Here is a 27,075-nt window from a genome sequence, read left to right on the forward strand (position 1 = left end):
GAAATATATATACAAGAGAGATAGCAAATATATGTACATATATTAATTTCATAGATTTTGGCTGTGAATATATTGCATTAGTGCGGCTTTTACTTGTTGTGTACATGTTTAAATGCTCAGTATTGAAAATTTTAAGAAACTTGTAGAATTTGAACTACTTCAAAGTGTTTTAAATATATTAAGCAATTTTTGTACCCGAATATCCTTATAAAAGCAATATGTCATTATGTTCTAAAAAATTGAATACAGTCTTGAAAGATATTGCAAATACATTTGTAGTATGACTGACTTGATAAAAACTTATTTCAAATGTTACACAAGACCATGATAATGATATCATATAAAAAAGAAGATGTGGTATTGTTGCCAATGAGACAACTCTCCACAATTAAGAGACCAAAATGACACAGAAATTCAAAAAATACAGTAGAAGAAATAGAACATTAATCATGATAATAGAATAAGAAGATAGCTCTCCCACAAGCAAAAAACAACAAACTGTAAAATTATAAGGGCATACACTACAGGCACGGGGAAACATTCTACTGAATCCATGTTTATCTGAAAAACAAAATTAAGCATGTCTGATATTTATATTGAATGCATTTTAGTATAGGGTGACCTCTTGATTCCGCTTTTTCAACACTGTATGCCGAAATATATTAAAATCGCAGATCTGTTATTAAGCATTAATTTCAGAATACTGAAAAACGCTCAGTCATGTGACACTGCTGTACGAATCTCAAAGTTAAATAACTTACATGAAGCGTTTATTTACTTTGATTTTTCGTAAAGATTAAAGGTATTTTTAAGAATGATTCTTGATAAAAAAAAATCGAAAAAGGTTTAGCAATCGAAAGTTACATGTAAGTGTTATAGATTACTCCACACTAACTAAGCGCGCACTAAATTTAGCCTTGTCTATTTCAAATGAATATTATAATTTATATAAATGAAAGCGTATCTGTTACGTAATATGATAATTCAGTGTATAACAGTCTACATAATAAACTATCTCTTATTATCTCAGCTATTTACACTTATCAAAATCTACACTGCGCTGAACTAATCATATGCTTGATAATATAAATTGACGATCTGTTGTGAGATATACGTTTCAATTAAGTCCATAGTTTGTCTTATCATGACAAATTGGTCAATACAGACTTACGATTAGATAAAAAGTTGTAAATTTCAATTGGAAGGTATTTGTTAAGTTTCCCAAGGTGTCACAAATTTCTTACTTTCACACCTGTGACCAACCAAATTGTAACAATCAGTGTCTGAGGTATTACCAATCACCAAGACGTAAAACTTCTATCGGGTCCTGCTGGTTTTACATTGTTTATTCAGGTTTTGTGGTGTAGGGGCCTTGCTGAGCAAATGTTACGGGTATCTATGTATCTTGATAAGGATATATATTAATATTTAGAAAATAATATTACTTTATTTGTGGAAAGTAAATGCGATTAAATGGAATGCTTCACAGGTGTGGAAGACCTGCCAACTTTGTACTGTGCGTTCTTTTTCCTAATTATTTTAAGAGAATATAGGTTACAAAAAATGAAGATAGTTTTTGTTTTGATAAACTGAATGAGACAATTTCCACCACAAACCTAAAATTATATATAAAACAGCTGTATTTTATAATTTTAAATTGGAAATATTGTATCAGACGTTTGTGGAAGTCGAGAATTCTTAACTTTTTTTTTATTCTTATGTAAACTAGATTAGGTATCAACCATGCATTGTTTCAGAGAAATATATATACATGTATTGTATGACTCTAATTGTTTTAAGATTTTATGATTAAGTATGGTTACATCACATCTGCTATTGGTTTTGTGATACTTTTGTAACACTTTATGTTGATATTTGGTAAGAAAAATATCTCTATCTATCCACCTGCCTCTGACAATTTCTGTCTCTGAATTCGGTTATATCAACTCTCCACACATTTGCATTGGGGTATGTATTTGGAGGGGGTGATCAAATAAATAATGGGGTTTCTTTTTGTCCAATCTGTACATCAGGCAGCATTGTAAAAAACATCTATATCATATATGTTAAAGCTATTGGTATTAACATTTTACAGGATTGATGTGAATGCTTCAGGTTGAATGTGTTATTAAATAGTTGAGTGCAATATAAAGCTAAACTAAAACAAGATGTTTTTAGATGACAAAACATTTAGCAAATGTAAGGTTCAACACACCGAGATGAGGAAAAAGCAGTGCGATGTATCGCTAACCTGCTAAGCTTCAGGCTGGATTCCGGCCAATTATTTCCTCTCTATCGTGCACCAGACGTGATAACAATATGGGTGACTAATTGATTGGAATCTCATTATCGAGATTTAACGAGATTGGGTGGTATTTCCTATTGGGTTTTGCCTCCTAATATGCTATTTACAATAAAAGAAACTGTAATTAAATAGAGTTTTATTTGAATGAAACAACGGGCCTTTTAACTGACTTTTTCTGTGTTGGCTCGTGTCAGTATAATTGTTATTATCCGACAGTTTATGGTTTTTCGAACGTGATATTTTAGTTTGTATTTCCACAGAAGTTTGTTTGCTTTGATAGTACACATTGTTTTCTTAAAACATTGCAAAGAAGTTTCTATATTCATATTTGACCTTCACTTAAAGGGTATCATAGCATTTTAAATTGAAAGACAGGAATATACTTGTGTAAATTAAACAAAAGCACTAAACGTTAATTAAGATTTAACACAATTTTCAAAAATTCAATGAGATAGGTTAAATTCTAGAAGATATGGCAATATCCGAAACAAAAACAGATCAGGCCATGTGGTCATAAAATCGTACACAGACTCAAGAGTTCAACCAATCAGAATTCTGGATTTTGTATTTCGTGCACATGTTTTGTACTCCAACCCAGACTGCACGAAACCAACTCTTACCTTTTAAAAAGAATCAGAAAATTCTACATCCTTAAACAACCATATGCGACTTTATCATAAATAGAGATTTGGGCTATACACAAATGTGATTTTAGCGGAAAACAGTCTTCAAAAATAGGCTAGTGTCTGTACCGTCCGTTAAGCGATTTTTATTTTGCCCATAGTCCAGACTAATATTTTAAGCCATGAACAATTCTTTAACTGTGAAAGGGGAACCGGTTTGATTTAGAACCATAAAATATTTTACATTGTATGATTGATTGATTATTATTTAAGTAACGCTCAGTCACAAAATAGTTATTTTAAATGAAATGTAATAAGAAAAGTTTTTTCTCGGAAAAAGTTGAGAACATGCCTTCGGGATGTTCAAATGCACAGGTCCGCTGAAATTCAACATAGTGAATTTGCAATTTCAATAAAATAATTCATTCATTGAGAGACTACGTGGTCACTTTTTCTGAAGGTTGCTTGAACCTTTCATGTTTGTTTCTTTTAAGTTTTAAACAACAGTTTGTTAGGCGTTACAGCGCCATGTGATGTCTCAATTTTAAAGTAAGGAACAGCTACTAGGTTTTAAAAAAAAATATGCTATTGCTGAACGAGAGTTAACGATTGAATTGGTTTGTTCACTCTCGTTCAATTACAACCTATATATAAATCAACGTTATCTTTAGGCTTACTATATCTGTTTATACTCTACATGTAAATGTCCTTTTGTGCCTACTATTCTGGAAGCCCGCCTGAGTTGACAGAATCATATTTGTTTGAGCTGTTTTGGAACTATTTCGAGTGGAGGTAAAAAGATTTCAGGAATAAAACTTCTTACAAAAGATATTTTAATTGCTAACAATATTTTTTTTGTATTTTAGGTCTTGGTGAAGCATGGGGCCACAGATCTCCACCTAAGTCTCCTTTAGAAAAGGAACTAGGTTCACATCTTTTGCAGGTAAGTTTTTGACATTTTTCTGAAATATAAGATTTTATTTATTTTGCAACCTTTGTTGAAACCACAACAACCTTCAAGACGGCAGCAAAATACCTTTTTCATTTTCGTATATCTACTGCAGGAGGAATATGAAAACCGCCGTTATATATTTATAGAATATCGTTGATCATCTCAACGAGATTGATTTTCTCGCTTGAGCTGGTACAGCGAAAGTGAGAAAAGCAATCGAGTTGAGATGACCAATGATAATCTGTTTATCGCTATTTTACCTATGACGACGTTTTCAATTTCAATGTCAATTGCGTTAGCAACGCTACGTGCCTCCTTAGTTTCTAGCGATAATGGTTTCATCTCAATGGAGAAGAATGATATGAAAATTATCACAAAAAAAAATCAAAACAAAAGAAAAATGCACAAAATAGCAATAAATCTTTTAATTTGCTTTTGTTTTATGTAGAAAAAAGTAAAAACAAAATGCTCTTTTCTCTGGAAAAAAATCCGAAAACAAAATCCAAAGAACTTCCGAAATTTCATTTTATATTTGATTTTATTTGAAGTCAACCTAGATTATCCGATCTCCATCTATTCTATATCTAAATATAATTTGATAATATATTAATATGCGTGTAAAGAAACAAAGTCAAATTTAAAAAGGTTCACTTATATACGTGTCCTTTATTGCTTGCTGTTCGGTGGGAACCAAGGCTCCCTGTTCAAGGCCGTACTTTGACCTATATTTGTTTACTTTTCCAAATTGTGACTTAGATGGCGAGTTGTCTCATTGGCAATCATACCACATCTCTTTATATATATGATAGACCAGCCTTGAAACTCGACAACCTCCAAAAGCTGCCTGTTGAAATGTTTCAAGGTACTACCCATGCCACAACGAAAAGGGATTTTCAGTTTCTTTTTAAAAAAGATGGAACAGCAGACAACACGAATAAAAAACTTTAAAAAATCGTCACGATATGATTAATCTAGAAATAAAGTTTCCTTTTACATATTTTGTCCATATGTCAAAAGCCGCAACACGTCAAAAGAAATCTTTTATGGAAAGATAGAAAGAGTCATTATCTCTTCAGAACAGGACACTTCCGCTCGTGCCGAAGCATAAACAATCATGTTGATAATCCGGGCAATTGTAAAACAATTTTATCTTGTGTTTAATTTGTTGATTGCCTCTTCAGTATTGATAATTATGTCTGAAATGGAAAATTCATAATCTTTTCGCTGTTTTTGACGAGATAATCGGATGTATTACATTTGACCTGTGTTTCAGTCTCAGCAGACGTTAATTGGATATTCTAGTGATAAACAGTGCAGCTAAGCTGTTACTATATTATTTTCTACAAATGAAAAAAAGAAAAACAAAACAAATGCAGCAATCTGTAGTTTTTGCTTTTAATTACTAATGACTTCTTAATAATTTAAGTATTAAAAATACTATCTGCATTATATTTTAATTTCCATTACATTTGATTTCTTTTTCCATGATATTATATTATATAATTGTACATTTTCTGTCCATTGTAATTGATTTTGCCATTTAAAAGGAGAGGAATTTGTATAAGTGACTTGTCACTTGTTTTCCAATCCATTGTATTGTATTTATGTTCGCATTTATTTATCTGTTTCTGAATAAAATATTGTTTACGCTAAGTATTTGAAAGGAAAGGTCCGTTAATTAATGATTTTAGAATTAAACTGTTAAATATAGAAAGATTTGAGGTTCATACAAACATACTACCGAAGTAATAGATATTGAGAACTAAATATTAAAACATAAGAAAAAATTAGGATGAAAGAATGAGAACAAAAAAATACTTTAACTGAATTTAAAACTAAACAGGAACGAACCAAACTGTTTCGAAACGGTAGATGCAAAAAATATAATAATAAAAGACAGAAAACACCATTTCAAAAGTTGATAAATATGCCTAACTTAATGCAAATGTTTGCGTTATATCGCAAAGATGGGAATAATAATAAAATAATAAGTGTGGCGCTAATACGCTTTCGTACTATTTCTTGTTCTCCAATTTTGATTTAAACTTCAGTAATGATGCTCTTTGTGCTATAGCCTTTTTATATTGACCAATAACACGAACACATACGACATCAATACATTTGTAACATTCAAATTTGTTTTGAAAATCATCTGATGGCGACACTTAATATATTGTTAGATGAGCTTCTTAGATTTTGAAACTTATTTTCTTAGGTATGAACTGAAGTGTCCATTTAAAAAATAATAAGTTTTCTTAAGTGCACTATTCCATACATTTCTGTTTTTTTTTTGTTTTTATTATTTATTTTTTTTATTGTTGAAAGTAAATTAGAGTATGAGATTTTCAAAACAAGACACATTTCAGATAGAGAAAATTTAAGACGAAACGTCGAAATCATGCTTGAAATACATAAATACATGAACAATTTATTAACATATATTTGTAAATCAGTAATTGTCTCGTTTTTTTCTTTCATTTAATTAATGGCGGTCATCATATTCTTCTTCATCAAAACTCTTGATAAGCTAGGGTTAACGTACTAGAATTCAAGTTCACCAAGACTTATCTGTAAAACAAAATTACATTTTATATAATGTATATATCGGTATGGGAAAAAATGTTTTGACACATTTATGCAAAACGCGGTATTTATTAATAAGCTTTCAGCAGCTTTAACATATCAAAACAATTTTCTTGTTCATTTCTCCGATGAAATATACAACGTTTTTATCTGAATTTTTGACAGAAATTACTTCTAAACGTCAATTAATATTGCTAGAAAACATGTAAAGAGCATCAAACAATTACCTCGCGATAGTGAGCTTAATTTGAGCCACAAAGCACCGGAATTGGCCCATTTTTAATTTCCTTCACGCTTTTTATACCACCAAATAGTAATCGGTTTTGGCGTCTTGTATTTCCTTATAATTTAAATGGTAATTAAGAAATCTACTTTCCATTTCTTCTTATCCCGCCATTTGGAAAGAGACTGATAAAAGTAAAAGAAAGTGATTTTACGTGTATCTAATTTCTATTCTAATCATTATTCAGTCAAGCTTTTCAAATTGACAGCTTCAGTAAGAAGGCGCTTTAATTGATTTTCAATTGACTAAGCTTAAGCTCGCAAAACATCATTTATTTTTATCTTACTAGGCGGATAACAGAACGGGATTTGCCCGTAATTTGTTTTTATTTTATTAAACGACATCCGATAATGCCATTTTATTAAGAACAAAAGAGATTTCCATATTGATGCTGTCGCTTTGCTGGACGGATGGTCTTTTGTCTGATATGAAAAGGAAAATGAAAGAACTTTATTTTGGCATCGGAAATTAAACAGGCCTCATTGTATATAATTCATGAATAAAAAAAAAACTTCAAACTCTTTTTTTTCAAACTCTTTTATAAGTGGGTTTTTTTTGTTGCTTTTTACCCTTAATTATTTCAAGCTTAAGGTTGAATTGCCTTTCCATTTTGTTCTTGTTACGTTTTTTTGAAGTTTTCATGGTAGTATTTGGTCATATTCGTTATCTTGGATGTTTATTCTTTGTTATAAATACCTTTTCCAACCGATGTGTGCAAGTGTTATATACTGAAATGACCAGAACGAAAAAGACCAACGAAAAAATGTTGCGTCAGTCATCTCATTATATCGTTTTATGTTCTAGACTTCCTTCATCAATCGAATGTATATATTAAAAACTCACTTTTATTACATATTTTAGGCCCTTTTTAGTGCACCTAGCATTGGATTTTTGTAACTTAACTTTGTATATTGAAGTTATTTTTATTGCAGCTCATGAATATATTCTATAACTTCTACTCACAATTTTATTTAAGTGTTATCGAATTTTATTTTTCAGACGTTAGATGGTTTTATATTTGTGATAGCGCCGGATGGGAAAATCATGTACATATCTGAAACAGCTTCCGTCCATCTTGGATTGTCACAAGTAAGTAATCGAATCTCAAAATCACGCCTCCTTTATTATGATACCATGAGCGATATTAAAATGATAAAATAGAAAACTTTAGTTAACATTGACAATGACATTTAACTACAATATGATATTGACAATACAGATAAATATTATACATACGGCCAATTATTCTTACTGATATTCTGATATTCAGCAAGCATCGAACAGTGTATGTTTAACACTTAAATTTTAGTGATGACTATACATTTGTCATGCATTTTACGGTTGAAAAATACCATAATGCTTACTTTGACACTATTCCATCCAAATTACGCAAAATGCAATGTTTTAAAGTGGTTTATTTTTAGCTAAGTTTAAATTTCTCGAATTTAAGAGCCAAAGTTGAACGTGAGGATATATTTTCGCGATTTTCATGTCGCATAGTCTCTGGTTTCCGATTGATAAAATATTCGTTGCGATTTCCATTTAAATAAATTTATTATAGAGAGATACAGTACAAATCTCCGCTAATGTTAATGATCCTGCATAATGTTTGGTGTAAATATTTTATTTGGAATGACTTGCATGTATACATGTATATGTTGTGTACAAGATGTAAGTTTGTACAAATTATAATTTGTACAGGGTTTTTGTACAAGTTGTTAGTTTTTTGACACATACCTTTTTGCACCAGGTGATACAGGTTTATCTTCTAAAATGTATCAGTTTACTGTCTTTAGTTCCAATTTATATACTTCAACCTAACATTAAGTGTTATTCTCATTGTCTTCAAACTGGAATCAAGGATACCTGAATGGTTTAAACTGTAATTTTATTTTTCTCCTTATATCAAAATCATATCCATAGAAAATCTTTTTGTGTTTTTATAATGTGTTTTGTATCAATGTTCAGTATTAAACTGTATCATGTAGTCATGGAAATATGACATACATATGCGAAACAAAAGACTGTGTGTTTACATCATCCAAGTTTGTTAAGCAGTTCTTAAAACACTGATAACTTGTACAAAAAATCTGTACAAATTATAATTTGTACAACATTACAACTTGTACACAACATATATACCAACAACAACAAAAAACAATTCACTTTAGGAATTAGAAAACAGTGAATTAACCACTATACAAATTCCTTCCTAATTCAATTTATAGAATTATAAAACAAACATTTTAACAAAAAGATGCACATTTATAACATTGCAACTGCATTGAAACTACTTTTATTTGCAAAAATGTTTTTTGTATTTGTTAGTTATTATTTAAACAAATATAATGTTTGATAATTTGGCATATTTCAAACAAAATTTGTATGATAATTACTCAAATTGAATTTAAAAAAAAGTTATTTTGGGGTCTGTTTGGTCTCTTTTTAACTCTTTTATGAGACTAAATAAGATGTGTAAAGCAACTTTGCTTGTCTGTTTGGATCTTACAAATTTACTTCATATGTATTTTATGTGAGTGCGATGATTTATCTGAAAAAATATTGTGTTAACAAACTCTTTTTTATTTCATACATCCATTGTAAAATATTAATGCTTGTCAGTGTTTTAGTTTAGTTTTAGCATATTGCATTGTCTATAACAAACGGATAGGGCATATATTATTAAATTCAGAATCGGCCTTGTCGAGTGTTAACATTAGTGTAAAACAGAAATGAACGATTGAATTATTCAAACTGACTGCAGTCATTTTCTTAAGCTATCAAAGTTTATTTTAAGCATGTCTATTAAATCAGCAACTATTTACAGGTTGAACTGACGGGAAACAGTGTTTATGAATATATACACCCGGCAGACCACGACGAAATGACCGCTGTACTAACACTTGCACCGCCATACCAAGGACATTTTGGTCATGGTAAGATGATTAGCAACTCACTCAAAAACCAACAGATTTGCTAACTATTTTACTCCCTTTTAACAAGAATCCATCATATTACCACAAAAAAAAACCTATTACATTTACAACATAATCATAATGTCGTCAAGAATACAATCCATCGACAAAGAAAGATATCTGAAGGTCAACAAATGTTATATATATGTATACAGCAGATCAGAATGTTTCGGTCTGTTATAGTAATATCAGTGGTATATGGCTGAATCGGCCCACACACCAGGATTATGATATCGATGTGTTAAAAACAAATTCAGATCTTTAAAATTTTGATAGACAACTGCATGCCCACAACTACGAAATCAATTGTCTCTATAAAAAATCAGTATGCGTACTTTCCCCTCGACAGTTTCATCGATATCCTTGCCATCGCTTAAACACAATATAATGATTTCTCTATGATAGTCTTTAACTTTTTTATTGGTGAAAGAGTAAAGCGTTAATATCGGATTTTATGTTATACGAACAAAGTAGCTTTAACACATATGCGTTATAGGAAAGTATAAGACATACACAGAAACTTACTTACATTTTTACCGTTAAAAAAGCTTAGGAAACTTAAGAAAAGAAAATGAAAAGAAAAAAATTCTGTTCAGGTTTTGATATTTTTTTTTTATATTTCAGAATTTGAAGTTGAACGTTCATTCTTCATCCGAATGAAATGTGTTTTGGCCAAACGAAATGCTGGTTTAACGTGTGGTGGATATAAGGTACAGTATACACTTTTTACTAATCTTATATTTAACTGATAGTTAGTTTGATGAGTAATTTAATGCATTAAAATCCTGTTATTTATTTCAAATTAAAAAAAAAAAAATCAAACATTCAATTTGTTGTGGATTTGTGGTCCTTCTTATGATGTGCTTTTACCCGGAATCAAGGAAATAGAAAATAAAAAAAAGACTTATGGATGATCAAAGAGTAAGGGGGAAAAGGGAGTCAACAACAGGAAAATGCATTAAAACATGAAAAATCTGCGACAAAAGAGGATAGAACCCTTGGACTCACCTGTGGTAAATACTCTTGTCCATTAATTGTGAAAGACAAGTCATCATCGTATGTGGATTAGAAAATCAAATAATAGTTATCAAAGGTACCAGGATTATAATTTAGTACGCCAGACGCGCGTTTAGTCTACATAAGACTCATCAGTGACGCTCATATCAAAATATTTATAAAGCCAAACAAGTACAAAGTTGAAGAGCATTGAGGATCCAAAATTCCAAAAAGTTGTGCCAAATACGGCTAAGGTAAAATCAGATGATGCCAAAATGTTGATTAAATTTTCGATAAATTTGAATCCTTATTATATATTTGTTATCTAAAAAATCTAAATGATATTTTGAGATTACACTTTGTCAACAATTAGTCTGTATTCCTATGGGAACGAATTGTGCTTGTTGACCTCTTCTTATTTTCGTTTGATTCAGAGTTCCTTTAAACACTAATCAAACACAAGAAGATCATAAAAGCCAGATAATTTATGTCACATTCAGATATCTTGATGATATTCTTTCCTTTAACAATCCAAACTTTTCTAATACGGTATCATTAATTTATCCCCCAGAACTACAAATTAAAGAAACAACATACACAGCTTTCTCTGCCTCATTTTAGACTTATAACTTAAATTTGATGTAAGCAGTCATCTCAGTACCAGAAGTTATGACAAACGAACAATTTTATTCTGAAATTATCAAATTTCTCCACTTTATTAGCAATATACCAACTTCTCTTGCATATGTGATATACATTTTCCAACTCGTTTGGTAGCCAGAAGCTTGCAGCTGCTACTCAGAATTTTTAGAACATCACCAGTGCATGAGAATAAAGTCCACGAGCCAGGGTTATGTCAAAGAACGTCTCGTCCTTTTCTAAAAAACAAAATCATCGGAAGATTCATAGACCTTGTTGATAAATATTCCGTTTCAACTTCACAAATAATACACAAAGGTTTCGAAATATAAATTCTAGGTACGGACGTTGTCCGTCATCTTAAGTCTGTTTTGAATTTTCTCGAAGTTCGGTATTTTTGTTATTTTACCTTTTTATGAAATAGATAGACATGACATGCTTGGTATCATTTGTTGTTGTTGTTGTATATTCGTTTTCAAAAGTTTTTATAACGTATTAAGTTGTTTAAATTTTGTAAGCTGATTGCCTGAAACATTTAAACAATATATGAGAAAATGAATAATGCAAAGATAAAAAAAAAAAAAGCAACAAAATTATGTAAACTGTAAAATAAGATATAATGCACTAGATTTAAAAAGGATACGAAAATATCAAGAAATGATTAAACTTTTAAATACTTTCTTTTTAGGTAATCCATTGTAGTGGCTATTTGAAAGTAAAACAGTTTAACATGGAGATCTCACCATACGACAGTTGTTACCAGAATGTTGGACTGGTTGCCGTTGGTCATTCTTTGCCACCAAGTGCCATAACTGAAATCAAAATGTTTAACAATATGTTTATGTTTCGTGCAAGCTTAGATCTCAAACTTATTTTCTTAGATGCCAGGTAAATATATATCTATCTATATAAATAGAATTAAATTTCAAAATGCTCTTAAGGTGGTATGGGTGTCTTCCTCCATCTTGGATTGTAAAAAACAGAGAACCAAAGGTCCATATTTTCTATCAAGTTAGCAAAATTTGATGCAGGAATGCAGATATTCAATGTGAATTTTCTTTTAAAAGAATCAATTTATAGGAATATAACTTATAAATATTAATATTTTTGCAAATGTTGATTATTTTTGGTTTTTTTTTTTTTTTTTTTTAAATTGGCATTTTAAGGGGAGGTAACTCTAAAACAGTGCATTTTCTGAAGGATTCTACATGGAATTTTCCTATTTTTGTATTTTAGCCGCAAAAAACCTACGGTGACCCTATATTTTCTTTTGATATTCTCAAAGCATTGTCTGAAAGCTATCTTTTCCTTAAGTAATTAACAATTCTATCATTTTGTTTAGTTTCTAATCACAAAATGGTGTTTTTTCTTTTATAATCCATACAAAATTTGTCATTTTGTCACGTCCTGTAGCTCGAAAAAATGCGCGGTGACCTATCATTTTTATTATATTTTTCAACATATATCAATAGATACTACGTTTTGGCAAAGTATGAACAAATTCTATCATTTTTATTTTAGACTCCCATACCACCTTAAAGTCCTTTAATCTTCTACATTTTTCTCCAACCGGTTTCACATCTTTGTGATAATCATGGATGAATGTATCTATATATATTTATAAGTTATTTTATCTAAATTCAGCAATAGGAGTTATTAGATACTGTTCACCTAAGTTCTTTATTTTTCTTTTCTTTGAATTTTTTTTACTTTATGTATATTAACAAAAAAATAAAAGGGAACATTAGGGAAAGCATTATAATATGCAAATCAGTCTGGTTCAGGGTATTTTCAAATTTTTTCTTCTATGATACAAAACGCAAATTGAAATCAATGTTTTTTTTATTTAAAATTGAGATATACAAAAAATTGAAAAATGTATGCTTAATCTACATTCGTTGTACTTATTTGCAGGGTGGCTGCACTCACTGGCTACGAACCACAAGACCTCATAGAAAGAACTCTGTATCATTACATTCATGCATTTGATATTCTTCACATGAGAATTGCTCATCACACATGTGAGTTATATTTATTTACAAAATATTATACATTAGATTGATAATATAGATGATGGTGGAGTTTATGCTGCCGAGTCTTCAGTTTATTATTGAATGTGTTGTAAACAATTAACTGTTGTTGTACTTTCGTCGTTTACCGCCTTTTGTGCCATGATATTGTCAGTCTGGCTTCAACTTATCATTTTTGATTCTTCCTTTGGGGTCGTCCCCTATATCTTGGATAGAAAGAACCTTTTCGTCCTGTGTATTGAGTCGCAACCGATGTCGGTCTTCACATTTTACTTTATTCAGAGCTTGGATAACACTAGCTCCATGGCATCCCGAAGGCTGATTATGACTTCCAACATGATTTTAAAACATGTCATTAGCCATTAAAAAAGCAGAAACTAAATACCCATTTTGAGTATCATGTTCAAATTCAATTTTTTTTCAACCATGTAACAGTAATGTTTTGATGACATTGGTTTGTCATTTTGTCTTTTATTTATTTTGGGCATTAGCGTCTGTTCCCCGAATTATGAATAATTTTGAATTTTGTATTGCCATTTCGACATCTCCTTAAATAAATATTGTAATACACTTATCGAATTTTTGCATTTTTTATTTACAATTAAAAATGGTGACATTTATCGTTGTAAAGAAAAAAATGCAGATAAAAAAAAAGAATTTTCATCATCAGTTTTATATCTTTTTCTCGTTTTGTTTTAAACTTTTTTTTTTCTCAGTTTTGACTTCATTCTGCATGGACATTTCCCCCGGTGTTTTCAATTAAATAGAGATAATATTTTACTAATTAACCACGTTGACAACAATGTGTATCTCCTCTTATATTTGAAATTATCACCAAGTTTTGCATTTTGAAGTTTGAAAACAATGTAATATGAAAACATATAATAATCAACGTGGTGTATTCTTTTACATCTTGTACTGATGGGACAATTAAATACGTATATTTTCATTGAAACTTGTTCCAATCCGTCTGATCTGGCGAAAAAAATGTTTAAAGCAAGATCTAAGAAGAAAGAGGTTAATCAAAAACCAACATTCATGAAAGTCGTTGTCCACTCTGTCTCAGCGATGTTCTCATGTTTATTACACATAGGCATTGTCTTTTTTTTTGGTTGCTTTAAAATGTATAAAGGTAAAAGTGAATAAATGAGCACAATCATAACATAATATTTGAACAATTGTTTTGTAATAAAACTATTACTATCAATGGAAAAAGTCAAATCTCAAAATCTGGCGAATTAAGAAAAATAACATTTGAGTTTGTCGCACAAACATAACACATCGTTTTCAAATCTCCGTTGTTTTGTGGACATTTACTAACAAAATAAAAATGTTAAAGAAAAACATGAAGGAAAGCTAAATTTCCCAGTCAATAATATTTGTATTATAATTGTAATTTTTTTCAAAGGCATATTTAAAAACTAAATGTTTTCTCCCAATTAAAGACCTAGTCACTTGTGAAGGAAATAATTTGATATTATTCATACACATGTTTCCAAGAAATCTGTAATCGTACTAAAAAGACAGAAAATTACATACTGCAGTGAATACAAATTTGAAAGACAATTGGGCAAGAATAATTCTTGTAAAAATTATACCACTGACAGAGGACCAATTTATTTCTATATACCTGTTGAAGATACTGCAGTGAATACAAATTTGAAAGACAATTGGACAAGAATTAAACCTTGTAAAAATCATACCACTGACAGACGACCAATTTATTTCATAATACCTGTTGAACACCTGTATAGATCAGTACAGAATTCAGGTAATGTTAGTCGATGACGATCCCAGCGTGAATAGGATTGACGTTTCTAACAATAAATGATATAATATAGATCTTTGACAGAGGTCGAGGATCACGACTATTAATTGAGATTGATTTCCATTACAACAAACCATTTAAGTCCAAATTGCCGTGTTCAGCTCGTAAAATTAAATGGCCACGACATTGAAAATCGATTTTGATGGGGCTTAAAATGGATAAATTATTTTGGTAATGTATATGCCTTATTCCTGTCTATTTACTTGATCTTCTTGTTTCGAGGTTGACATGCTTCATTATTAATGTAAATATAGGGGGACCTTGTTAGCACGTGAAGAAAAAGAACATTTTTTTATTTTTGAATTACAGGATTCCAAAAAGTAAATAACAAAAAATACCGAACTCCAATGACATTTCTGAATGGGAAGTCCTTTACCAAATAGCCAAATCAAAAGTCCAAACACATCAAACGATCTAAAATAGCATTCATATTCCTGACTTGGTATATACATTATCTTATATATAGAGAATTTTTGATTAAACATTTTTAAAGCTAGCGAAACCTCTCACTTTTATAGTCGCATGACAACAATGTTTGAATAATGCAAACAGACATAACTTAAATTTATTTAAAAACTTAAATGTAAGAATGTAAAGGCAAAAAAAGATACAAATCTTTACACTCTCGCCAATTCACTGGAGAATTGAATTATGACTGTATATCTACATGTGTCATATCGGCGCCACAACTGCTTCCAGCAGTTAGCAGACAACCTGTGTTAATAATGAAACAGCAGAAGTAGAAAAATATCAAATTGTTTTATTGGATATTAAGTCAAAAATCATTAAATTATATATAAAGTATTAATATTAATTCTTTAATTTCATACTAAGTCATAATCGAATTTTCTGTTTACTTTCAGTATTATTGAAGGGGCAGGTGACAACTAAGTATTACAGATTTTTGTCGAAGAACGGTGGTTGGGTTTGGATACAGAGCTACGCTACAATAGTCCATAACAGTCGATCTTCAAGACCACATTGTATTGTCAGTGTCAATTATGTACTTAGGTAAGTGTCAGTAGACAGGACCATAATAACTGATCTTCATCGATTAAATCATCCAATGAGATACAGGTTTCCTGTGTGGAGTCCTTATGGTGGAACGAACCAACGCAAGACAAGGAAACTCCCAACCTTTTGAAGTATCAATTAATATTAACCGGGGACCACTTATTCATTATCTGAAGATGCAAGACATAGTTTATATAATTATGATAAATCAGTTAAACTATATGTTTCCTTTTTATTGTTAGTGACATGTGTTATAAAGGTGGTACCCAACACTAAAATTTATTTGGCTCGTTTAATTTTCATAAAATTTTGTCAAAGTATTTAATTTTCAAAATTTTTCAAAACCGTTTTGTCAGAAAAATTACACTGGTTATATATTTTACACTTGACAAAAAACATTTTTGATCATTGAGAAGCTTAATATTCCTTTTACAACACAACGTAATTAAAACGTTTAGGTGACTTTACAGAGTTATCTCCCTGTAGTGTTAGGTACCACCTTAAATCACGAAAGGTCTTCTTGTATGTTCCATACCAAACAATTATGTACATATACATGAAAACCATTTGAATATTATTTTCAAATTCGTCCAGAACAAAACTGTAAAACTACCAGGATATAATAACATAAAGATTAATGCTTATTTTTATTGCTAAAAATGCATAACAGTAAATTATTTCAATGATTTGAGTTTTCATACCATCATAAAATCCGCAGCTGTTAGTATATACAAATGCTGGTGATAATATCTAAGAGAACAAATATATAAAAAGTGGTTTGATATATATAATTTCTTTTTCAGTGATGTTGAAGCTAAATCTTTACAGATTCAGATTGAACAAACTATTAATAAAGATATATTGCCTATTGATGTACTTCAAAACAGGCAAAGTAAAATGAGGACTCCTAAGTCAAGGTCACGAAGATCGTCTCCATATCCTCATATTGCAGAAAATCCAGACTACACCGGACTCCCAACTTCCGATCGAATCGAGTACGTCCCGGATATCAGTTCTCAGGAATACGTTAACTCCATACAAACTTGTGAAAATTTTGATAAATATAGTGGAATATATGGACCACAATTTAATATAAATTTCATATCTGAAATGTTACCATATCAGAACTACCATCGGTTAGCTGATGAAAAATTTCAATACAAACTTAGTGACCAAAATAAGTTACATCATTTCGGATATCAAAATGGCTACCAACTCAGTATTAATGACGTCAGCAGTCCTCGTCTGACTCATTATGGTGAAAGTACAGATACACCATCGACCTCTCCTCATTTTGACTATCGAAATTTAAATCCATGTTCAAGGAGTAGTAGTCGAGAGACGTCTTTCGGAACTGCTCAAGGATACAACTGCCCATATAGTAATAGATCTGAGTCGTCCGTTTCTGATGTTGATGTAGTCAACGAAGAAGCCGACAAACGAAATTCAAATCATCAAAACAAATATGACAGTATCTATGATTCTCCCCGAGTGAAAGAAGAAACATTTGGATCTCCCAAAAAATCATTGGAAGTGCAAAACAGGACTTCTCCGCATAGAGATACAGTTCAACAATCTGTTATAATGAGACGATCCGATTACTGTGTAGAATCGGAGAAAACTGATATCACTCCACCTACCGGAGACCTAAATCAAAACAATCAAGATGCATCTAAGTGCTCTGGATCTAATAGTAGCTGCTATATCAATGATCCAACCTCTTGCAATAAATATGCTGAAATACGTGCCATAAATGACAAAGCTCTAAACACACAAGACATTTATTCTCACTGTCTTAGGGCTGCATGTGCTTATGATTCTTATAATTCAAATTATGAGCAATCATCAATAGCCTCGAGCCCAAGACAGTATCCAATGGTACCTCAAGCCGGATATACCAGTGTTATAGTAGATGCCCAGCAATATAACATAACGAACGGTTTTGTACATTAAATCATGCAAAGTTTGTAATGGGAAGACAATTGATCTTCGGTGCTTGCAATCAATGATAACCGTTGCAATATTTGCAGTATTATAATATTTGCGAAGATATTCTCTATTTATTCTAGAAAAAGAGTCTAAACGATATCATGTTTCAAAAGTCAAACAATCCAATGGCCGAGCAAATATATTTTTATATTTGTTAAATATTTGTATTAGTTTTTATCCGTTCTGATGATAAATGTATTCTTGTTAAACAATTTCATGATCATTAGAAGACCATTAAAATTGTCCATGCGAATAAGAATATCAGATAGGATGCAGTAAGAAAGATGTTTTATAAATTTTCCGTCGACATTTACCACGGTTTTATTAAATGAAGAAAGGGAATCGAAATATCAACATTGTTATCAGATTTGTTATTTTTATAGAAGTACTAGAAAAAAAACATTTGAAACGGATTTTCAAAAAGTGACAAAATCATGTTTCAACCCTTGCAATCAATTTGAAAGAGTTCACCATCTATTTATTTCTCGTAAATTTCATTTTTTCATTTAGCAATGCAAGAATAGTATAAGTACGATTGTTCCTTTCATCTCATGAATATTAAAATCCGTGTTGAAAGTTTAAGTACTTTTAGAGCTCAGTTGTACCCTCAATACATTTTTTTTTATCGATGGTTGCAAAAACGCTGCAATACTATTATTTTAACCATTTTAACCCTAGCATGTCTAGTGCAATTGTACTTACACAGTTATATTATACACATTTATACAGAATACAAGATTATGTGTGAATTGTCTGTTGTTACTTGTAAATTGTTATCAATAAATTATTAATGTTTGAAGCAGGAAAACGTGTCATACTTTTTTTTACATATTTAATGTCTTACACAGTCAACTGGTGAATACCCAAATGTAAATGGCGTCAACTATACCGCAACATCACAAGTATAACTTCAAAGTTTATGCTGAACTCTAAAACTCTGGATCTCTAGAACTATGAACCTGTAAACTATTTTTTTGTGCGTTAGGTTACTTTACAAGAACTTCGACCAAACACCATTGTCCAAGTTTTATAAATACATAAATGATATCAGTTATATCCTCGAGTCAAAGTTTATAGAGTAGTGTAGTGAAAGTTAGTAACCTTTTGTGTAGTTTGCTGAAAACAACCAGGGGACAACACCCGCCAATCTTCGTTGGAATAGCCTTAGATTTGTCTCTAATAAACTCATCAGAAATACAAGGATTGAAATTTTAAATCTACGCCAGACGTGCGTTTCGTCTACATAAGGCTCATCAGTGACGCTCGAATAAAAAAATGTTAAAGAGGCCAAATAAAGTACGAAGGTATATAAGCTTCTGACGTCATGCAAAAAGTAAAATCACAAAAATACTAAACTCAGAGGAAAATCAAATCGGAAAGTCCATAATCACATGGCAAAATCAATTGACAAAACACATCAAAAACGAATGGACAAGAACTGTCATATTCCTGACTTGGTACAGGCATTCTCAAATGTAGAAAATTGTGGTTTAAACCTGGTTTTATAGCGCTAAACCTCTCATTTTGTTGACAGTCTCGTCAAATTCCGTTATATTTACAATGATGTGTGAAATTAACACACATAATACATAAAATAGTCAAAATATGGGTACAGCAGTCAACAATTACTCTTTAATAATGACGTCAAATGTTTTAAATCGTGATGCAATATTAAAGGTTGACAAATTTGCATACAATTGTAAATACGTCTATTGCTGTTGTTTAAAAACCAACTATTATTTTAAATATCGTTAATCTTAGTTGTTCGGTGTTAATAAACAAAAAATTTTGAAAATTGATATGCAAAACTGTATTATCGAACAACTTGATTGCCATTTTCAAATTACGAAACTCTTATATTTTAACAAGTTAATCAATACCTACTGTTTTTGGTACTGCCATGATTTATTACAATATTTTTAAAATTATTTTTTTAATATAAAGTAAAATAAAATAAAAAATACCGAATTGCAATGGAAATTTAAATGCAAAGTCCTTTATAAAATGGTTAAAATCGAAAGCTCAAACACATCTTACGAATTTAAAACAAAGTCACATGTTCCTTTGATCTTGTTTCTCTTGTCTTGTTCGGTTGTCTTACATACTTAGCTTTGAAACTGATCCAGAAACGAGCTTCAAAAAGTGGTGTTCTCATTCACTTATATGCAATACACTTTGACAAAGGGAGAATACTTTTTATTTATAAATTAAAACTGATATAAATGTTGTTGAACTGATTAAAAAAGAAAGACGAAAGACACCATACGGATATGAAAATTCATGGGTCGGAAAAAACTGACCAGCCATAGCTAAAAAAAACGAACAAAAAGAGTATACTCAACATAAAAAAAAACTGAGCAACACGAACCCAACCAATGGATGATATAATCCTTTAATACTTAAATAAACAAAAGGTTTTCATTTTGAATGCTCAATAAAGTTTCTGAAAATATTTCGTTGTAGCTCATCAAAACGATCGTAGCTCCACGTGCCATATGTAGTCATGTGAAGGTCAAATACTTTTTAATTTTATCGACTTCTAGTTCGTTTTAAGGTTGGTTCCAATGATAGAAAGATATTGGTCACAACCTCGTTATCAGTCATGCTGTTTCACCGAGAAAGAATTAAAGGGATACATATATCTAACCGAGTTGAATCATGTAAAACGTAACATTTCAATCATACTGAACTCCAAAGAAAATTCAAAACGGAAAGTCCTTATCGAATGGCAAAATCGTCAGCTCAAACACACCAAAACGAATGGACAACAACTGTCATATTCCTGAGTATGTATAGGCATTTCCTTGGTTATTAAATGATACATAAAGTCTGTTTTATAGCTAGCTAGCCTCATACTTGTACGACAGTTATAAAACATTCCATCATGCTGACAAGAATATGTGAGCAATCTAATCATGCATAATATGTCAAAACGTCAGAAGTTAGATACAGCAGGCAATATTGTGTCATAATCCTAATGACTACAATAACAAACAACTATTTAAAAAAACGAAAAACAAATGATATACAGACAAAGTACATAAGCAAAAATGAAAGACAAGAAAACAAAAATGTCAACACAATAGCACAACGCCAGGATGTATAAATACATCGTTATGTCAAAAGTATAAGCAAGTATGGACTTAACAGTTAAAGTGGAAACATACAACGAAAAATACAAAGAACACTATAGAACATGATTAAGATGTTACAAAACGTCAGTACCTAAATTCTATACGTCAAGACCGTAAATTATTATATGTGAGTTGATATGAAATATTTATCAACAAAGTCATGGTATATTTTGATGAACTAGACAAAGGACGACACGTTATTTGGCATAACCCATAATCATAAGCAAAACACTGGTGACGTTTTATAAAGTATGAGCTGCAATTTTTAATACCGAATGAGTTGCGAAATGTTGCGAAATGTAAATCCCATATGCAGGTAAAGTGGAATATTGCTGCTAAGGTTGGGGAAATTCATATTTCAAAATTAAAATCGTCTCGCTTGTAATTGATTTTGGTACTGACATTGACCAAATTCGGGGTACAAGTCTCAAAATGAGGCGGAGAAAAGCTGTGGCTTTAGTTTCATTAATTTCTAGTTCTTAAATATTCTAATGTAACCCAAACAGAAAAGTTTGAATATGTTATGGAAAGAACAGCTTCAATAAATTTGAATGTGAAATCAAGTGATCTGGCTTCTTTGATCTTCTTGTTTTGGTAAGTATCTTTTAATACTTATCAAAGGTACCAGGATTATAATTTGATTCGCCAGACGCGCGTTTCGTCTACACAAGACTTATTAGTGACGCTCATATCAAAATATTTATAAAGCTACAAAGTTGAGGAGCATTGAGGACCCAAAATTCCAAAAAGTTGTGCCAAATACGGCTAAAAAAGATAGATGAGCATTATTTGTTTCAGTACAAACATATAAAATTCGTTTATCTTTTATTGATTTGATTGTCGTTTTCATTTTTGACTTTTTAACGTTTGGCTATAACATGATACATTTATCTTTTAAATAGGGTTACATGGAGACAGATGTAAGGGTTTTCTGGGGAAAATGGTATTTATAGCCTACAGGTCTGTATCGCGAAATATATAGTGAGCGCACTATAGAATAAGCAGTTCGTGTTTGCTTTTGAAAAGCAAAATTTTCTGACCGAAATACACAGCGAACAATAACACTCCTCACATATTTAAATTGTGAATACACATCAACTATTCAATTTTCATTTACTACTGGCGGTGTATAAGGACAAATGAACATAATGGTTTACTTTTACAAATAAAATAAGGTTGAATAATATCAGATGGAATATGTTTATTGCTAGAGGTTGGTTCTATCTCATCTGCATCATTCAAGTTTGTTCTCCACCTGTAATGATATGAACTGCATTCTGCCAATTAGTATCGTTATTGTTCTGTGCCTTTCTGAGTGTTTTTTTTTCTATGCTATGCACCATTTTGTAGGACTTAAATTTTTTAACTGCCCGTTGGATTTTTATCTCTCTTTCAGCTTTAACCAAGAAACATAGATTTGAAAATAGATTTAGCAAATCTGTCGTATGGTTTGAAAGTTATAAATTTACAACAAATGTACATTTATGCATCCACTTAAGTAAACAGGAATCCGCTGGTATTACGCTACACTCAAAATATGAACAAATTGTAGTAGTCAGCCGAGAACCAGCTTACCACTTAAAGTGGCTCATGTGTCTTCCTCCATCTTGGATTTTGAAGTAACAGATAACGTTGGTATAGATTTTTGATGAAATGTGCAAATTTTGAGAGTAGTGTATAATTAATGTTCAAAACGTTTGATGTAAATATAGAAAATTGTGTGTTTTATCATAATTATGGCTGTAATTTTTTCAACTTTGCCAAACAAGGGGAAATAACTCAGATAAAGCAATTTGTATAATAAAAAGTGTTGTGAACTAACCTTTTTTAATATGTATCAAGAAAAGAAGTTCGTTGACCCCATTTTTCGTTTTCTTATCTGAAAGCATGGTATAAGAGCTATCTTCTCACATTTTATCTTAAAATTCTATCATGCAGGTTTTTTTATCACACATAATCTATACAAAATCTGACAATTTTGCATAACATGTAGCTTGGAAAAAAGTCCGGTGACCCATACTCTTTACTAGTATTATATTTTTGAAAAAAGCATGATTAAAACTTTATTTTGACATATTATCAAAAAATTCTATCGATTTTAATTAAGACGCCCCAGCCACTTTAAGTATTAAAAAACCAAACTGCAAGGTAAAAAAAGGTACGAATAGTTAGCGTCTCTGTGTAACACTAATCAGGAGCCAAACTCTTGTTACATATTCATTTTCTCGTCATGAATATGAATTTGATTTGCCACTGAACGTTAAACAGCTATTCATCCACCCACTCATGTAATAAGCCATGGAACTTTATTTAGAATTTGATCTATTTATCTGATAAAGGGGAGACTATCCAATTTCATATATATTTTAATGTATTGCGTATTAAGTTTAATTCTGGTTATCTCCCCTGTAACATACATATATTTAAGTCATAGGCAATCAAATAAAGGACAGGGAACCATTCTAGTTTAAACTCTCATACCGTTTTGAACTTTCACAGTCGTCTAGTTCTGACATTTCTGACCGAAGTCAAAATAACGCTGAGAGCATATTTTACACAATTGTAAAAGTTTTGAAATTGTCATCAAACAAATCAAAGTTTTTAGTTCAGTTAAGTTAAAACTCTCATTAGGTATTGTGCTTCCACTGTCTGACCGAAATTCAAAATCACGGTGAGAGTCTTTTGCACAATAATATTAATTTTATAATTCTAATCGTGCAGATCAAAGTCTTGAAAAAATCCATAAGTGAAGTTTCAAATATAAAAAAATTAAATTTCCAAATTCAAACAAATATTTCATGCTTGCCTCTTTTAAATTATACGATTTTTGGGATCTAAACAGAGTTCAATATGAACATAACCAAAAGGTGATATATCATGGTAAAAAAATCAAAGACCTGCAATATATTGACTGGAACCATGTATTTAAATCAATTGTGGATTCCATTTAGGACTACGCCATAGCATGGGCTAAACTAGAAGAAGTAGAACTGGACACTTTATCAGAATGGGTTAAAACAGCCGGGTCTCTTATAAATCGACGAATCAAAAAGTTGCAAAACAGTGTAAATGATCGTCCGTATTCAGATATTAAGAAGCTGTGAGATGTCTATTGAATTTGATGTTGTTTCTGTGGACAAAGCTCTAAATGATATCGTTATGTTAAGTGTTCTATTATAAATGTCTTGTTAAAGAATTGGGAATAAATGAGCACTCAGGAATTCCAAATACAAAAATATATCGTTTAACATCCCTGGATCCCTTTCTGAAAAATGTTCTATCAAATTTATGCTACACCGAGGGACAAGTGATCTATATTCGGAGTTTCTAATTTTTGAATTTGTTAGTAGACTTTTTCAGCAAATTGTAGACATTCCTATGTCCGACCTCTTTCTATTTTCATATAATATTTTCATTCTTCGGGGAGTTGGAGTTCAATCAGACACTTGTCAAACACAAAAAGATCAAGGAACCACATCATTTAATTTCACATTCAGATATATTGATTCTGTTCTTACCTTTAACAATCGTCAATTTTCTGATTCCATTAATATATCGACCAGAACTAGTTGAGTTTGACATGACAGTCTTTACAGATGAGACGATTTAATCAATTTGGAAATATAAATGTCCCTGACCTTAGCAGTAATATACCAATTTCAACCGCAAATGGGATATACATTTCTCAAATATACAGTATCAAAGAGCTTGCAGTTGTTGCCCAGACTTAAAAAAACGTCACAAATGTCTGAGCAGAAGGTGCAAGAACCAGGTTTATATCAAGAACGTGTCGTCCCTTTTCTAACAGATACCAGGACCTTGTTGCTAAATATTTCGTGTCAACTTCACACATAATACATAAGAAACAATGGGCTTTGCTCATTGTTGAAGGCCATACGGTGACCTATAGTGGTTAATTTCTGTGTCATTTAGTCTCTTGTGGAGTTGTCTCATTGGCAATCATACTACATCTTCTTTTTTTATATTGAAGCATATAATCTATGTACTGACGTTGGTTATCGTCGTAATTGAGTGTCTTAGTGTTCTGTGTTTTTATATATCTTTAACATTTACTGTTAAGTCCGTTTTTGGAAAATATCCTTTTGATGAGGCTCGGTATTGTGCTAATGTTTGTTGTTTTTCTGGGGTTTTTTTTTGGTATTCTTGTCTCTTTTTTAACGTATGTGCTTGGTCTATGAAATGACTATACACCATTTCGTTATTTTTGTTGACACAGTAAATTTGCTTGTGTACGAAGGATTAAGATTATGACAGAATGCTATATTAGCTGTAGTATCCCTATTTCTGGCAATTTTATCCTATTACACTGTATATCTGTTTGTTTTGATCACACATTGTTATCAATTAAACTGATTTTTTGGCAACTGTCATACAATTGAGGGCTACAGCTAGCTATAAATCTAGGTTTAATCTATCAATTTATATACAAAAGGAAATGCCTGCACTAAAGCAGGAATATGTCAGCTTTGTCCATTTGTTGTTAAATTCTGATAAAACGTGAGTAACTTCACTCGAGATCCTAAGTTTTCACCTTATGTGGAAATGAAGACCGTTAGGTCTGCATTAAGTAGCTGACTTCTGCATGTAGTTTTAAAACGTTTTAAATGAAAATGTAATTTACAGTCTCCACGTGGAGGAAACGGGAACAACCAAACATTTTCAAGTTTTTTTTCGGAAACTATAACAATACTGAACAATGTCATCTATTTGTTGTATTAGAATCGAAATAGTTCCTTCATGTCGTTATCTATGCTTATTTTAACATGGGTAGGCATTATAAATAAGTTGACCATATTATACACCTCACTAATGCTCATAGTAAATAATTGACAAATATAATGCTTAAGATGAACATACAGCATGATATGAAGGAATAACTTCTTAAATCAAAATCATAATTCAAATAAAAACACCAAATCCACGACCAATAAAAAGTAATCAACGACTAAGAGACTACAATACATTTAACAGAAAACTAAATGTCCCGTGTCAGCTGTCGTAGAAATAATAAAACAACAGCTATTTTTAACTGTAAAAGGTAAACTAAATGTTTACACGTATACAGGTGAGTAAACTTAATTTTATAGATATAACTTTTACTTGTGTGCATTTGATATATGCAAATATTAGTTCAACTTATTTAATAAATGTATTACATGTAATTGCAACACGGAAGTTGTTAATGAGGGTCGTCAATGACGTTTAATGCGACGTATACAAAATCTATAATATAGGGTTATTGCATGAATATTGGGGAATATTGTCCCGAGTAGAATTTTATATTGCACGAGCTTGCGAGTGCAATATATGTTCTACGAGGGACAATATTCTCCAATATTCATGCAATAACCCTTTTATTGTATAGCAATATAATATTTGAAAGTAAAAATTTGTTTAAACAAAGATTTTGTTGTCGATGACATCATGATTTTGAAGATTTATTGCACTAGTGCAATATTATAATTTATTGCATGCTAACTTTTGGTTACTTTCTGTGGGGAATATTATATTGCTATACAATAATATGCTTTATTGAGGGTATCTACAGTTTGGATTGAAGTCATCATTGATGTTTGCTTCACCATGCTTACGTCCTAATGTCTATTTGAAATTAGGTTGATCACCTCCGTAAAGCATCCAGTATGGCTTCGGAAGTATACAAATATCAACATTGTCAAGAATTTCAATAACAGCCGGGAAACA

The 27,075-nt window shown here is 31.0% G+C and overlaps 1 protein-coding gene across 1 annotated transcript in view; it reads left to right on the forward strand.

Moving 5' to 3' along the window:
* The window catches only part of LOC134687035 (single-minded homolog 2-like), a 35,047-nt gene extending 16,022 nt beyond the window's left edge, over nt 1–19,025 (forward strand). The window contains exons 3-10 of the mRNA XM_063546978.1: nt 3,795–3,871; nt 7,746–7,835; nt 9,574–9,682; nt 10,346–10,431; nt 12,045–12,244; nt 13,271–13,377; nt 16,078–16,225; nt 17,032–19,025. Coding sequence (XP_063403048.1) covers nt 3,795–3,871; nt 7,746–7,835; nt 9,574–9,682; nt 10,346–10,431; nt 12,045–12,244; nt 13,271–13,377; nt 16,078–16,225; nt 17,032–18,181 — 1,967 coding nt within the window. The 3' untranslated portion in view covers nt 18,182–19,025. The remainder of the gene's footprint in view (nt 1–3,794; nt 3,872–7,745; nt 7,836–9,573; nt 9,683–10,345; nt 10,432–12,044; nt 12,245–13,270; nt 13,378–16,077; nt 16,226–17,031) is intronic.
* The last annotated feature ends 8,050 nt before the right edge of the window (nt 19,026–27,075 follow it).

Source organism: Mytilus trossulus, chromosome 10 (genome assembly GCF_036588685.1).
Source record: "Mytilus trossulus isolate FHL-02 chromosome 10, PNRI_Mtr1.1.1.hap1, whole genome shotgun sequence".
NCBI classification, from domain to species: Eukaryota; Metazoa; Mollusca; class Bivalvia; order Mytilida; family Mytilidae; genus Mytilus; species Mytilus trossulus.